Raw genomic sequence first — 13,085 nt, 5'->3', positions numbered from 1 at the left:
GCTTCAGTGAAAGGAACAGGAGGACACCTGATACCAACTTCAGTCCTGCCTGAAGACACTAATATTCAAAAATCCAGATCAAAACAAAAACCACGTACACATCCATTCAAATACCACACACACAAGACAGAGAGAGCAATCAAGCAAGCACAAAGGTGAGTGGGACAGCACACTTGCTGTGGAGGTAGAAGAACAGGCACCTACATTCCACTGTGCCACTAAGTAGGTGTGTAACTTTGAGTGTGTCTCTCTGACAACACTTTGTGAATGTGTTTATAAAGTCTTTCATAACTGATTTAAGAAGCCTGATCAAAAACCTGATTTATATGATCCCAAAGAGAAAATCATGTTTTTACTAACAGGCAAAGATTTTGAACGTATGCCTTTCCAAGTATTGCACTGCTTATAATGCCATGAAATGGAACACTTTGGATGCCCCGTAACATACTAAATTAGCAGTCATATGTATTCAGGCCCTTCTGCTTGAACCAGAATTATTGTTTACTTCTGGTCAATATATTTTCTGTATTACAGTATTAATCGGAGATTACTATTCTCCTGTTCTGTATTAGAACTAGTCCACAGCTATCTATGTAGTACCAGCAACTATTTCTGTGTTAGAATCTTTATAGCATTGTTTATAATGTTTAGCCTAGTTCACTTTACTCATGTGTTCTGACTTCACGTACCATATGTTGGGATCATGACATTTTAATATTAGTACTTGGAAAAAGTCTTATGTTTGATAATTAAGTTCTAGATAACTTGTGTTTATTTCTACAGTTTTTTAAAACAAAGTATTCAAATAGATTTTTTTCATTCTAATTCTAAAAGTTAATTTTATTTAGCCCTGGAAAATGTCAGAAATACGATGCAACAATGAATAGCTTCTGTGACATTTGAATAATACCACAAAACTGACACAGCTGTGTTCTTGCAAGCTCTGCTTTCTACCAAACGTATCATTTTCAATAGCTGAATTACTGTCATTCAGTAATTTACTTCAGATACTGTGAAAACAAGCTTGTTTATATTTGATCGTAGTAGATGTGGTATAAAGTAGAGCTGCAGAGTACATGCAGAGAACATTTGTGAGTGTGGGTGCACATGTGTATGTCAATGTTTGCACGTGTGTTTTTAAACAGGGTCTGTCGTTGGATCTCTAGTTCATGAGTTCTGCTAGCATGGCTGGTCAGAGCTGGGACTGTCCTGCATCCCCAGTGCAGGGCACAGCCAGTGCAGGGCACAGGGTGATGCTCAGTTGTGTACATGATTTCTGCAGATTCAAACCCATGTTCTCCTTCTCCTTGTGCAGCAAACACTTTTCTCACTGAGCCACCATCTCCCTAACCCTGGAGAACATCTTTTAATAAAAAGTTGAATTTGATTATCAATACATTATTGTATTAAATTAGTAAGAAATTCACTAGATTTTATGTGATAGAAACAAGTTCCCTTAAGTTTTTTCTTTGACATCTATTCATTTTGTGTGTGCATGTGCATGCCAAGGCACACAGGTGAAAATCATAGGACATCTGGTGGGCAGTAGGTGTTCTTTTTCTCACCACGTGCATTCTGGGGATTGAACTCGGGTCATCAGGTTTAGCTGAAAGCAACTTTACCTGCAGAGCCATCTCACAAACCCAGAAACCTCTTTTTTTTTTTTTTTGTAGAATAATATTCCAGCATATGAACCTAGCATTCTTAAACAATTGAAGCTATTATGTTAGGGAGATTTTTTTTATTGTGGAGTTGATATCTGAATTAACTGTGATGGATTAGAATACACATACACACGAAGGCACGCATGCATGCACATGAATGTCATAGAATATGACATAGAATATCCCAACTATACAGAGATCCATAAAATAACAGATGCTACCTGGTGAATTTTCCAAGTATGATTCCAGAAATCCTCTTTTGATTATGTATCAATTTATGCTGTTTTCTGTAGTTAAAGACTCTTCATTTACAGGGAAGTTTACTTCTCAGTGGACGTATTCTCTGTATCAGCAGTAAACAAGGAACTTTTCTGAAGTTGAAATTTACTTCAAGCCAGAAGTAGGTTAAGATCATTACCAAGTATTTCCTAAAATGGCCATTCTGCTATGAATACTTTGAAAACTCAAAAAGTGCTGTAGAAAATCTTGATAATTAATTGACATTTATAAATTTTAGTTTGTATATACAACCTAATAATTGTAGATTATAGCAGAACATATATTTGATTTTAGTCCCAGTAAAATTTACTAAATTTGTTCTAAGAAACTTTTGAATTATGTTTTGTCTAAAATATAATCATTGATATTGTCAGTGTGTAAACTTTTATATAGGGTGTTTATATTTTATATATTGCAGTGGGATGAATGTGACTCACATGTCTGGCAAGAATAGTCCCTGAGGCCTCTATTTCAAGTAGTTTTCACAGTGTGAATATACTCTCAGCTCTTCTATATGTGTAGTACAGGAGAGAATCATCTTAGATAATTACCTTGGATTGTTATCTCATCCTGTGTTTCTCTTTCTGTTTGTTAATTCACATGTAGGATTTAAATATTTTTTACCATAATTAAACAGTCTGTTTTTAATTAAAGTATACTTAAAGTTCATGTGTGGTGGGTCTGCGGCTGAGGATTAAATCCAGAGTATGCTAAGCTGAAGTTTTTTTTTAAATATAATTTTAGTAACTGTTTCTTTGAGACAGATCTTCTTCCTTATTCATAAACCACAGATGCCCTTTTAAAGGTAGTGTTAGTGACAGTATTGCGTTCATAATTATTTAACATTTAACAATTCCAAGAAAAATTTGACTAATTTGAATTTGAAGTCATTGGATTCTCTGATCTTTTCTAAATTAAAGATACATTTTAATATCAAAGACTTGTAGAAATTACAGTTAAAACATTGCCTGAAGGCTGTTTGTAGTCTACACACTAGTACATACATACTGTGAACACCAAGTTTGACTACATAGACAAAGAACATCAAATGACTGTGACATTCTTCCTGAGAGACCCTTCCATTCTGGAATGATAATAAGATTCTTTTTTGATGCTAACCTCTTTAAGAACTCCTCTCTTTGGTTTGCCACTCTATATTCTCAAATTTGCAGTGTCTAACACATCATGTTGTGGCCCTAGGTCTTACTGAGTAAGTTAATGAGAAAAAGATAAAAGCACAATTGGGTGAGCAGATATATCTCTCTAAAAGAATATATGTGTGCATTGTGTGTGTGTGTGTGTGTGCACGTGTGTGTGTGTGTGCACGTGTGTGTGTGTGCACGTGTGTGTGTGCACGTGTGTGTGTGCACGCGTACGTGTGCGTGTATACACACATTTGAGACTGGTTCTCATCATGTAGTTTTGTATGTCTTAGAACTCAGTATGTAGACTGGACTGTGCTAAAATTCACAGTGATCCTTTTAGACTGGGCTAAAATTCACAGTGGTGGGATTAAAGGCATGTTCTATCACACCTACCTCAAAAAATATTTTTAATGTTACAGATGGCATGTTTATTACCAACCGTTTGAGGTGCTTTTTCTAATTTGTTAATTTTCCTATTGTCTCCTGTGAATTGGTATTGGTATGTGATTGGACTATATAGTTAATGTAAAACCATGAAGTCTCCTACAGACCTGCAGTTAGCACTAATATCCGCTAGATGGAGATATTGCCTACTTTAAGTTTAAAAAGGTTTCTGACTGGTGTGATTAATGTCTTTCCTGTGACATTTAGAACGACCATATTGTTTAAAGTATAGATCATGGTTTGCCTTTTTGCTACATATATTTCAGAAATAAACTTAGTCCTCATTCGAGGATGAGATAAGGTAAATTTATAAGCACACCATATTCACTTATTACATTTTTTAAATGCAAGGAAAATTATAAAGTAAAATAATAGAGAAGGAAGGTTTGTCCAGATCAGGGGAAATGAAGATTCTGTTAATCGTGAATAAAAGCTTGAAGTTCTCTTCTAGCTTCACACAAACCACACTTTCCTGATTTATTCCGTACTCAGGATAAATGTGGCATTGGATCTGCAAAGAAACCGGCAGGGTAGCCTCGGTGGCCTGATGGGCACTGTGTGAATCAGACCTGTGGCAGGTGCTTGTCTTGGCAGTCAGGTTATCAAGGGAAAAAGGGGAATTTCTAGTGAACCAGAATGTCTTTTTTTTTCTTTAAGAAAAATAATCCTTATGTCTACATAATTCTATAGAAGCAAGCAACCAGTAGCAATCTCCTTATGGGTACACCTTTATATATTTTGATAGTAAGATGGACAAGTTAGGCCCTCCACTTCGAACTGGAAGACGTGTGCAAAGGTTGTATGGCAGTGATACAAAGTCAAACAGTGCCTTCAAAAGACATGAGCTAGTACCCGTTTGCAAGTAAGTACCTATGATGCAGTTCGGTTGGCTTTTATCAGATAGTTCTTACAGGATCTATATTATAGAATACTGTAATGTTGCCTTCGATGTAAAAGTAACCACCCGTAATCGTTTTAAGCTGTTTTAGTGCTAAATGCCCTTCAAATCCATAGAATCTTTTTATTATTATTTAGAGTCTCTATTAAAATTAACCTTGATCATGTTTTTATTCTCTTTATTATTAATGTTTGGCTGGAATCGTGGCAGGCATGGCCAACAGTTATTTTTATGAATGTAGAGATCTCTAGGAGCCTTGTGAAGCTCCTTATGAAGAGGCATGGAGGCTGAGTTACGTAGTGAAGCAGAAGATGGGCTAGAGCTAGAAGAAGATCCTCTAGGGTCTGCAGACGCCATGTGATGACCCAGACGAGCTATGATACTGACCCGTACTCACCTTTCTTCTGGCCAAGAAATGCTTTTGCAGAAATGCAGGCAGAGTCACCCTTGAAACTCTTGAGATTTCAAGATTCACAGATTTGGGATTACAACATCTATCAATTTTAGTCTTTGTTTTTCTGTGATGAAATTAGGATATAACGCATGAATATCTTTTTAAAATTTAAAATTTATTATTAACAAAGTTAACAGTGCATCCTTCTTATTATTCATCATGAAATATAATGATAAATTTAACCAGGCATGCAATGAAACAGTTACAGGGAAAGATTATAACATAGCATGGTTGCTTCTTTGTGGTCATTTGTGGAGGGAGGACATTGTGAACCTTGTGTTGATGCAGATGTCAGGGGAATTTGTCTATGAAAAGATGAAGTGTAATTTCATAATTAACCTACTTCATTATATGTTTGCACCATACCACATAAAATTCACATATGTATGTAGTGTAAATAACTAGGTTGAGATTGGGAAGAACGTTCTGAGTATTTGAGCAACATGTTAAGAATTGCTCAGCATAGTTATTTCTAGGCTTTTCAGAATGGCTCTTAAAGTCAGAGTTCATGCATTGGAAGATATTAGAAAATAGGCATATAATATAATAGATATTTAGGCTGATAATCTCATAGTTTTCTTTAATTTTAGTCATTTAAATTTGATATGTTTAAAAATATATTTTTATGTATCTTAGTATATAAAGATGGTAATATGTTTGACAATACTTGTAGAATTTTGCAAAGAAAAGGAAAAAAACCATATATTCCCTATTTGAATGCCACTTCTTGATCAATTTTTAAATATAGATATTAACTTAGAAAGGCATGGTATGACTCCAGTTCTACTTTACAAAAATAGACTAGAATAAACGTCATATAGACTTGGGAACTGTTTGAAGAAGTCTTAGGTATCTCATAGGTGCACCTACAGCATCCTCTTTGCTGAAGAAGTGACTCCTCAGAAGGACTAACTGTAGCACTGTGTTGAATGTGATATTTGTAGTGTTACATAAGTTCAGATACTAATCTGGCCACATAATAGCATTACTGATCACATAGTCTCTAAACACAAGCTCTCCAAGATAGACATATGGTACAGTATATCTATACAGTATCTCACAAAACAATCAAAATGTCAACGTGGAAGGGAACGATATCTTATAGCTAGTACAGTCAGTATTTGAAGGCTAGCTAGCTACCACTTCCATGTCCTTTGAAAGTAGTTACCATGTAAATAGAACAGGAAGAAATTTCAATTTAAAGATTGGGAACCTTTAAAGAGTTTATACAGTTTTTTGTTTGTTCGTTTGTTTGCTTGCTTTTTGTTTGTTTGCAAAATGAACTTAGTTCTAAAAGACAAGGCAGGGACTGATGCCGTGCTGGCTTTCCGAGGCTTGACTGCAGCATACGTGGAGTCCACCTTGGTTACGTCACTCCAGGGCTTTTTGTTAAGCTGTCTCAGCCTGCATGCAGTCATTTATTAGGACTAAATAACTTAGGCAATACAGAATGTGGTTAGGGTTTAGTAGTAACTATTGCAAGTTAACATGTAGCAGCAGTAAAAACAGTAGTAGTGTAATGCTGTATTTTAATATGAATTTATATCTTAAAACTTACCTTAATGTTGGTGATCAATTTACCAATGAGAAAACTCAAGTTATTGTTCCTTTTATATTGCTATTACAAAGCTAATTTTAATCTAAATATATGTATATTCCATAGCCTTTCATGGTAATGTTATATCACAGTTTAGATGTATATGTTTCTTTGATTCCTAAAGTTTCAAAATGTGATTTGAAAATAGTAAGTCTCCCTTACACAGATAATTCAGTTTGTGTATGTGGTGAAATCAAATCTTTATTTTTAGTCATTATTTTTAGTCAAGTTCATAAAACGAATAAAGTAGCAGGCAATTTTTCTCATTTTAACTATATCCTGTATTCTTTGTGTTAGCAGTAATACTTGTGTAATGTTTGCTTAGGAGTTGTCTATGAACATTTAACAATGTCTGTTGACAGCAGTTTTAACTGAGTCTTTGAACGAGGCTTTAGAAAGAAGCTATGAGGCATGAGTAATGCTTTGGTCTGTGGTACTTTGTAAAGCTGATGTTACGCAGTTCCTATTACTGTCATTAATTCTACTTGTTTTCAGATTTAAATGCTTACTTGGAAGTTATTCTGTTGAACTCTCTACAGCCTATGTTTTGCTATCTACTACTGATGTAAAAAGATAAATCCAGACATCGTAGCTTTCTCATCATGGCCATCCTTTCCTCCTGCAGAGCTAACACCAAGTCTCGAAATACCACACCTCCTAGTTTGGCAAGAAATTCTGTGGCGGGTGTGCTTACCAACAAAAGAAAGACTTTTACTGAGAGCTATGCAGCCAGGTATGTTTAGCTCTGCTAACCGAATAGTTAGAATGAAAAATAGATAATGTGCTATTTATAATTAGATTTTTCTTTATTACAGAACTCTGTATGTCTTTCAAATTGACTAGAAATTATTGAGGAATGAATACTGTTTTCTTACACTTTTAATTATTAAAACTCAAATACTTCTTACTCAGTTTTACTGGATTTGTTTATCTTTTCTTTTTCTTGCATGTTAAGTATCAAACATAGTATTAACTGCAAATAGACCTTATGAATATATCACTATTGTTATTTCTCACATTTTGACATTGAAGTCTATCCTGGAAAACTTCATATGTGAACACCACACACACACACATACATACACACACACACACACACACACACACATACACACACACACACACACACACTTGCATAAGAAACATTAACATTACTTTTGAATGAAAGGATAATGAGAAAGATGGAAAAATGAGAATTAAAAGGTAAGTTGAAAGCAGCAAGGTTGTCTATACGAGATGTCATGAGACCCTGTGCACCAATGAGCCGTGAGTTAACCTGGATTCTGAAATAGGTAGTACTGAGGGAGCAAAGGCTGTTGGGATATTGTTTTCCATGTCAATAAAGTAAAAAGGTACATTTAATCTGAAGAAGTGTACTTAGTCTGTAGGCCTAAACAATTTTCCCAGGGAGTTTCATGATGAAGATACTGGATAACACAGTGAATTACCTAAGTAATGTCCTTACTGTAAATGCAGAATAACTTCACGATTTGTTTCACTACAGACCAAGGACTTGATGCCCTGTGACTTACTACAAACTTGTGTTGTGTGTATTGTGCGTGTGTGTATATTAGCTGCTTTGTCTCAAGTGTCTAGCATTCCCAGTTGTTCAGAATTCTGATATAACCCAGGCATAGCTTCAAACTTCAGGCTTTTCCTCTCTCTGAAGTGATAATGAGATTTTGAGATCTTTGGGCATCTGCACATCTGCCATATAAATTTTTGCATAACTATGATGTGAGCAGTAGTGAAACAGATGAATTCCTGTGCTCCCAGCTAGATTATTGAATACATACTGTTTGTATCTGCTGGGGTCTTGATGTCTATATACCAACTACCAGACATGAGCCTGTTTTTTAGAGGCTGAATGTGACGTATGGCTTTGCTGTCATATATAGCCAGGCTTACACATGCATATTTCCATGTATTTTGAATCAAGGTTGTGAGTGAGATTGACATTCTCTTAAATATATGTGTACCATATAATACATGTACTGTAAAGTGTAATATCCAGAGAAGTGATCAAAAGAGAAAAAAATGCTGACCAGCAGAAATTTCACACTAGAAAATGCAGTTTTTCTTAACTGATTGCTAGCTCACAAGAAGCCAGACTTCCTAATACTCTCACATCTCATGTGGTGATAATTATGATCGTAACAGTCAAGGCAGCTGAGATATTTTTTTTTAGAAAAATAGCAGATTTACAGTCTCAAAATTGTTCTTGGAGAAACATCTACACACATGGCATGAAAGTATAAATCAGTTTTAATATATCTAATTATTAAATAAATAATTAATATTTGCTGTATTTTCTGATTAGAGATTGGTATATTAGAACTTATTACAATCTTTTTCTTAGCAACAAACAGAAAATGCACCTTTTAATAAGAATCCTACTTGAATATACAAATTTAAATTACATGGGAGTCAGTTTAAAGACAATGAAAATTTTTTGACAGAGAACATTTAAAACTTTCAATAATAGCAAAATTATAATTAAATATAATATATACTTGTCATAAAATAGAATATTTAATACCAAAAATTCACTTTTAAATCTTCTATATGGATGATGAAACTAATATACAATTTTATTAGAGATTTCTAATACTTCATGACTTTTGAGTGATCGTTTTGAAAAATATGTGAAGAACAAAGGTGTAAAAACTAAAGAGGACAAGGCAAAAACAGTATTGTGAATGCTGCATGAGGTTAGAGTGGTTGAGATAGTTTGATAATAATCATGAATAAATAAATAGAATGAACTGATTAGAGGTAACGACCTTAGTTACACAGACGACTAGAAATCTGCCGCATTTCAGGGGGAGCCATGCAGATAGTTAGTGTATTCTGGAACTAACAGACTTACACGTATGGGAAAAGTGACTTAGGATGCTGGTTATGTCGACCAGTGACTAGAGCTCTTGTTGTGTATATGTGTGCAGGAGTATACACACACACACACACACACACACACACACACACACACACACACACCAATAAATAAGTTACTAATAAACTAAATGCCTCAAAATTGGAAAGAAAGCCATTAAGGTTTTAGGCAAACAGGGAGTTGTTATCTGAGATAGAAAAATAATTCTTACGTAGCTTAGTAACTATCGATTGAAAGCAAAAGATATATTTGATCAGTCTAAAAGTGAATAAAGAATAATGCTGCAAAAGCAAGACACATGGAAGTCACACAGCATATTGGGAAGGTTATGTATACAGCCAGCAGTGTTCAAGCCTTTGACATTTAACACTTTGCTGTCATCTACAAAGTTCATTTTTGAGAACAGTGCAGTTGATTTATCAAAAAAACATGAAAAGTCAAATCCTACAGTATTTTAATGAGCTGGAGATTTTGCATTAAGTCTGCTTTATTGCAGTCTTTGGCCACAGGAGGCCTGTGGTCAGTGAGTTGGACTTGCCTGACTGACAAGGGTATGCACGGTTTCCTCTAAATACAAAGTAAGGGTGAACCCATCTAATTAATAGCTCTGGTGTTTGGTGGGAGTAGAAGACAGGAAGGGACAGCAAGCATATTGTCAGTAAAAGAAATACCAATGCCAGAGAAATGTGAAGAAAAATGTGAAGAGTAATACAGGAATATGTATAGATTAAATCTACGTAAGTAACCACTTCATACTTATCAGGTAAACAAAAGAAAATCTTTTCACACAAAGCATCTGGTTAAAAACCATGATAGTGAAGAACTTCATATGCTCAGTTAGAGCATACAATCACCAGCCCTTATGTACAGAATTTAGTAATGCCTAGTAAAGTTTTAATATTTATACAAAATGTTTACTAATGAGTCTTCATGTTGAGCATTTAAATGGTCTTTTACATTTTGACTTAATATATATTTTACTGGCAGAAATCTGGTTAAATTAAATTCTGTTATTCCCTTTTGATTCATTTAATACTATATTGTAGTTTACACCAAGCTGTAACTTACTCTCAACATCTAACAGTGTGTGTGTCTCCATTCAGAGAATGTTGGCGATAATACAAACTATTCCTCCTGGGACCACAATAGGGAGAGAGTACAGAATATGGTTGCATCTGCCTGTCAACGGTTTTCTCAGGGAGAAACACTTGAAATTATTTTTCAGCTGAGAATTTTTTTTTTTGAGTCAAGGTCTTACCTACAACTCAGTTTTCCAAGAACTCCATTGGTAGCTGAAGGTGCTTTTGACCTTGCCTCCCCATGCTAGAGTTACTAGGCTGATCCACCATGCCTGCCCCACAGATTGTTAACTTGAACTAGAGAAATAGTAACATTAGCACTACGATTTTAGTTTCTCTTCTATATTAATTGCTCTGTGTTCTGTACTGGGTCATGGTAATAACTACTGATGTGAGTGAAGTTGATTCTTTCATTTCTTTCCTACTTCTGTAGACCAGATGGAGACTATACATCTTCAGTTAATGGTGGAAACATTAAAGGCATCGAGGGAAATTCATCTGGACACTTACCAAAATTCTGCCATGAGTGTGGGACAAAGTACCCTGTTGACTGGGCAAAGTTCTGCTGTGAATGTGGCATTCGAAGAATGATTCTGTGAACAGAATCACAGACGCTAAGGGTCCAGGTTCCGAATTTAATGATTATTGCTGCTTTGACACCTATGGCACTTCTTATAGTTATGTTGTGCTAAAGCTATTTATAGTATCCTTTTCCCTTAGTCTTTGGAACACAGTCCTTTGGCTGAATAATGTGTTTATGTATATGTATGTATATATATTCTCTATATAATAAATTTCATTCTTTCAGCTTGTGTCATTCAAGGAAATACTTAAGCATATGTTAAAAAATAGGTTGATATGAGATCACTGTCTTAAGTATTGCTCTTTGGCTGTCTCGATGCATCAGTAAACTTGCACAAGCTCCCACTGTAGCGATGAGCCCTGTAAGCTTTAGGGTAATCACACCGCTGAACAAGAAATTAGAGGAGGTGCTGTCATAGGAGAATGAGATACTGGAGAAACTTACTGAACAGAGTGTTTCTTATTCGTTATCAATGGGTGTGAGATCATCTTCCCAGCTGAACTCAGCAACATGTTAAATTCCTTTAAAAAATGATGAAAAGGACAACCCATAACTTCATGCATTATCAATTACACTACCGACTGAAAGTTTTAAACAGATAATCTCCTTCTGTGAACATGTAACTATGCAGTCTCCTTTTCAGAACTCTATCTTCCTCTGCTTATAACTGAATGATCGATTACCTCCGTCTTAGTTGGCCACGTTTTCTTTTCACTTCCAATTGTGTTCTGAGATTTTATATTTCTTTCTTTTGGCATAGCTCCTCCGAAGAGTAGCTTTAGTTTATTATTCAGTCTTTGCAGTATTAAACATATGATTATTTAAGGTACACAGACTTTCTGTAATATCCTATGTGTTTAAAATTTTATTTCTGTGTATGTGTGCTTTTAAGAAATTAATGCATTTTAAAACAGATCACCCCACCCAATAAATAATAATTGTGGTTCTCATTAATTCTCAGCATGCAGACGAAGCTGCTTTTTAGTTCTTTATGGTTGGTGTTATTACAAGTGCATTGAGTGAATGTCTACTTTTTCCTATTCATATTCTCTTTAGTGGGAAGGGAGTCTAAGCTTGTGGTACTGAGTCATTCTTTTGCTCACCTTATGCTTCCTTTCTTGTTAGACTTTTCCCCTTGTGTCATACTGATAAACACATTCAAAACTGGTCAGCTTTAGTAAGCAGTAACAGTCTGAGAAGACTAATCTAAGAAGACACTTTAGATTTTCATGTTAGTAACTCCTTTTTTCTTTATTTTTGGTTACAAATATCTGAGCTTTTAATTCACCAGTGTGTTTCTATCTAGGAATGAGCACTGTTTCCTTCTGTTGTATGTTTAGGTCCATGGAGTCTTTTCTTCTACTTGAGGAGTGGCTGGATACATCAGTTTTAAGTAAATAGGCACGTGTTTGCTGTCATTGGCTTCAACAGTAGCAAGTCAGTGTTAAGCATGCTACCAAGAGACAAGCCCGTCAGACACATTCAGTTTTCAAGCCCATAGATCACTATAAGCATTAAGTCTATGAAATACATACAGGAAACCTGTTACAGCAATTTTTAACATGCCTCTGTGGTCCATACTTGACTCTCATGATGACGTGTTGTGCAATATGTAAGCACTCTTCCTATGCACCATTCATTTTTATTTATTTGCACAGTTAGTTTCGAGTGTGGTAGGATGAAAAATGATTGTACGGTTAAGTTAAAATGGAAAATAGCTTATAGATTGTTCTGAAAGTTATTCATTGAAAATATGGCCATCGTGACCGTGGTTGTCTCTCACTTTTTTTTTTTAAGTTATACATGATATATCCATTGTACCAATAAAGACACAAAATGTAAACTACTGCTTGGTATGTTTATTGATAACTTTTAGAATGATAAGAACAAACTAGAATGTAAATAAAATACTAAGAATAACTTTTGCTTTTTTTCTACAGTAAGATTTGTAATTGCTGTTTCATACCCTTTAAAACATATTTGTTACAAGTTTTTCAAGTTATAAAAATACTGGTTTTATACCCCCAAACTTTAAGTTGAAAAATAGTA

General features: G+C 34.9%; 1 protein-coding gene across 2 annotated transcripts in view; it reads left to right on the top strand.

Moving 5' to 3' along the window:
• Zc2hc1a (zinc finger, C2HC-type containing 1A) overlaps window positions 1-12,882 on the top strand; it is a 37,293-nt gene extending 24,411 nt beyond the window's left edge. Inside the window, exons 8-10 of one of the 2 annotated variants that reach the window (XM_006232144.5) lie at window positions 4,278-4,394; window positions 7,107-7,214; window positions 10,887-12,882. In XM_006232144.5, the coding sequence (XP_006232206.1) occupies window positions 4,278-4,394; window positions 7,107-7,214; window positions 10,887-11,052 (391 nt within the window). In that variant the 3' untranslated portion in view covers window positions 11,053-12,882. The remainder of the gene's footprint in view (window positions 1-4,277; window positions 4,395-7,106; window positions 7,215-10,886) is intronic. The other variant, NM_001107661.1, reaches the window with a different exon arrangement.
• The last annotated feature ends 203 nt before the right edge of the window (window positions 12,883-13,085 follow it).

This window comes from Rattus norvegicus, chromosome 2 (genome assembly GCF_036323735.1).
Source record: "Rattus norvegicus strain BN/NHsdMcwi chromosome 2, GRCr8, whole genome shotgun sequence".
Lineage (NCBI taxonomy): Eukaryota > Metazoa > Chordata > Mammalia > Rodentia > Muridae > Rattus > Rattus norvegicus.
Note: the sequence above shows the minus strand (reverse complement) of the source record. Positions and strands in the feature narration are given on the sequence as shown.